General features: G+C 58.4%; 1 protein-coding gene across 1 annotated transcript; it reads left to right on the top strand.

Moving 5' to 3' along the window:
• Positions 1-318: 318 nt before the first annotated feature.
• Positions 319-645, top strand: LOC144958249 (uncharacterized). Its single transcript, XM_078890093.1, has one exon. The coding sequence runs from the start codon at positions 319-321 to the stop codon at positions 643-645; it is 327 nt and encodes a 108-aa protein (XP_078746219.1).
• Positions 646-1,362: the final 717 nt, after the last annotated feature.

Here is a 1,362-nt window from a genome sequence, read left to right as displayed (position 1 = left end):
AATTTCTTTATCAAACGCCAAGCGTGGCGGCTGGAGTGTGTAAAGTCGAGACTTTCCACGGTCTCCTGCCACCGTTGCTTCCTTCCCTCTGCCAGAGACTGAAGTAGTCTATCGGATGCGTCCTGGGACTGGATCTGCTGGTACTCTCGGTACAGCTCTTCCGACTCTGCTGTCCAGCAAGGGGTGTAGAATTTCCGTTTGCCCCGTGGAAGAGAGCGTTGAGCGCTCTTAACCAGTAGCCTACTGAATCTGGTTATATTCTTGGACTTGGGAGGAATAGCAGGGCAGACCTGCTCGATATAGGAACTCTGCTTCGCAATGATAGGAAGAGCCGACATCGCAGGATCAATCAGCGACGTCGCTATGAACGCTTGGCCGCCACAAGCCAGTTATCCCTGTGGTAACTTTTCTGACACCTCTCGCTTGAAACTCCCAACGTCGAAAGGATCGATAGGCCACGCTTTCACGGCCAGTATTCGTACTGAAAATCCTGGTCGAGCAGGCATTTGCCCTTTTGCTCTACGCGAGGTTTCCGTCCTCGCTGAGCCCGCCTTGGGACACCTTCGCTGCGCTTTAGAAGATGTACCGCCCCAGTCAAACTCCCCGTCCGAGGCTGTCCCGGCAGGGTTGCTGTCGCCGTCGTGACCGCGTCGGGGGGAGTCGGTGGACTCCCCGAGCCCGACGCGACGGCGGCTTGACGTCTGAACCTCGTACGCCTCCTACCTGCAAGAAGGCGCCGAGTCCCCACTCCGTCGGGTAAGTGGAGGTCCCGCGGGGGTAGCGGTATTTCACTGTCGCGCCCGAAGACGCTACCGCCTATGCTACACCCCCCACGCTCCTCCACAGAGTCGGACTAGAGTCAAGCTCGACAGGGTCTTCTTTCCCCGCTGATTTCACCAAGCCCGTTCCCTTGGCTGTGATTTCGCCGGGCGTAGATAGGGACAGTGGGAATCTCGTTAATCCGTTCGTGCGCGTCGCTAATTAGACGACGAGGCATTTGGCTACCTTAAGAGAGTCATAGTTACTCCCGCCGTTTACCCGCGCTTATGCGAATCTCTTCACTTTGACATTCTGAGCACTGGGCAGAAATCACGTCCCGTAAACACCTTTTCAGGCTGTCGAGACGCTCTGTTTTAATTAGACAGTCGGATTCCCCCTGTCCGTGACAGTTCTGAGACAGCGTGAGTCGGAGGTCGCGTCGGTTGTGCCTCGCGCAGCCAACGCGCCCCGCTCGGCCCGGGGCCCCCACGGGTTTCCGCGCACGTCTCTCCCCCTCGGAGTGTCCCCTCAGGGTGCGTGCGGTTCTGCCCGCTTCCTCCCCTAGCCCGACCGTCCCGGCCCTCAGAGCCAATCCTTCTCCCG

Source organism: Berghia stephanieae, chromosome 12, assembly GCF_034508935.2.
Source record: "Berghia stephanieae isolate SIO BIC M18660-M18661 chromosome 12, UCSD_Bste_1.3, whole genome shotgun sequence".
NCBI classification, from domain to species: domain Eukaryota; kingdom Metazoa; phylum Mollusca; class Gastropoda; order Nudibranchia; family Aeolidiidae; genus Berghia; species Berghia stephanieae.
Note: the sequence above shows the minus strand (reverse complement) of the source record. Positions and strands in the feature narration are given on the sequence as shown.

Bases quoted from the DNA above. Each gene is read 5' to 3' on its own strand.
- LOC144958249 (XM_078890093.1), top strand. From the start codon at position 319: ATGATAGGAAGAGCCGACATCGCAGGATCAATCAGCGACGTCGCTATG.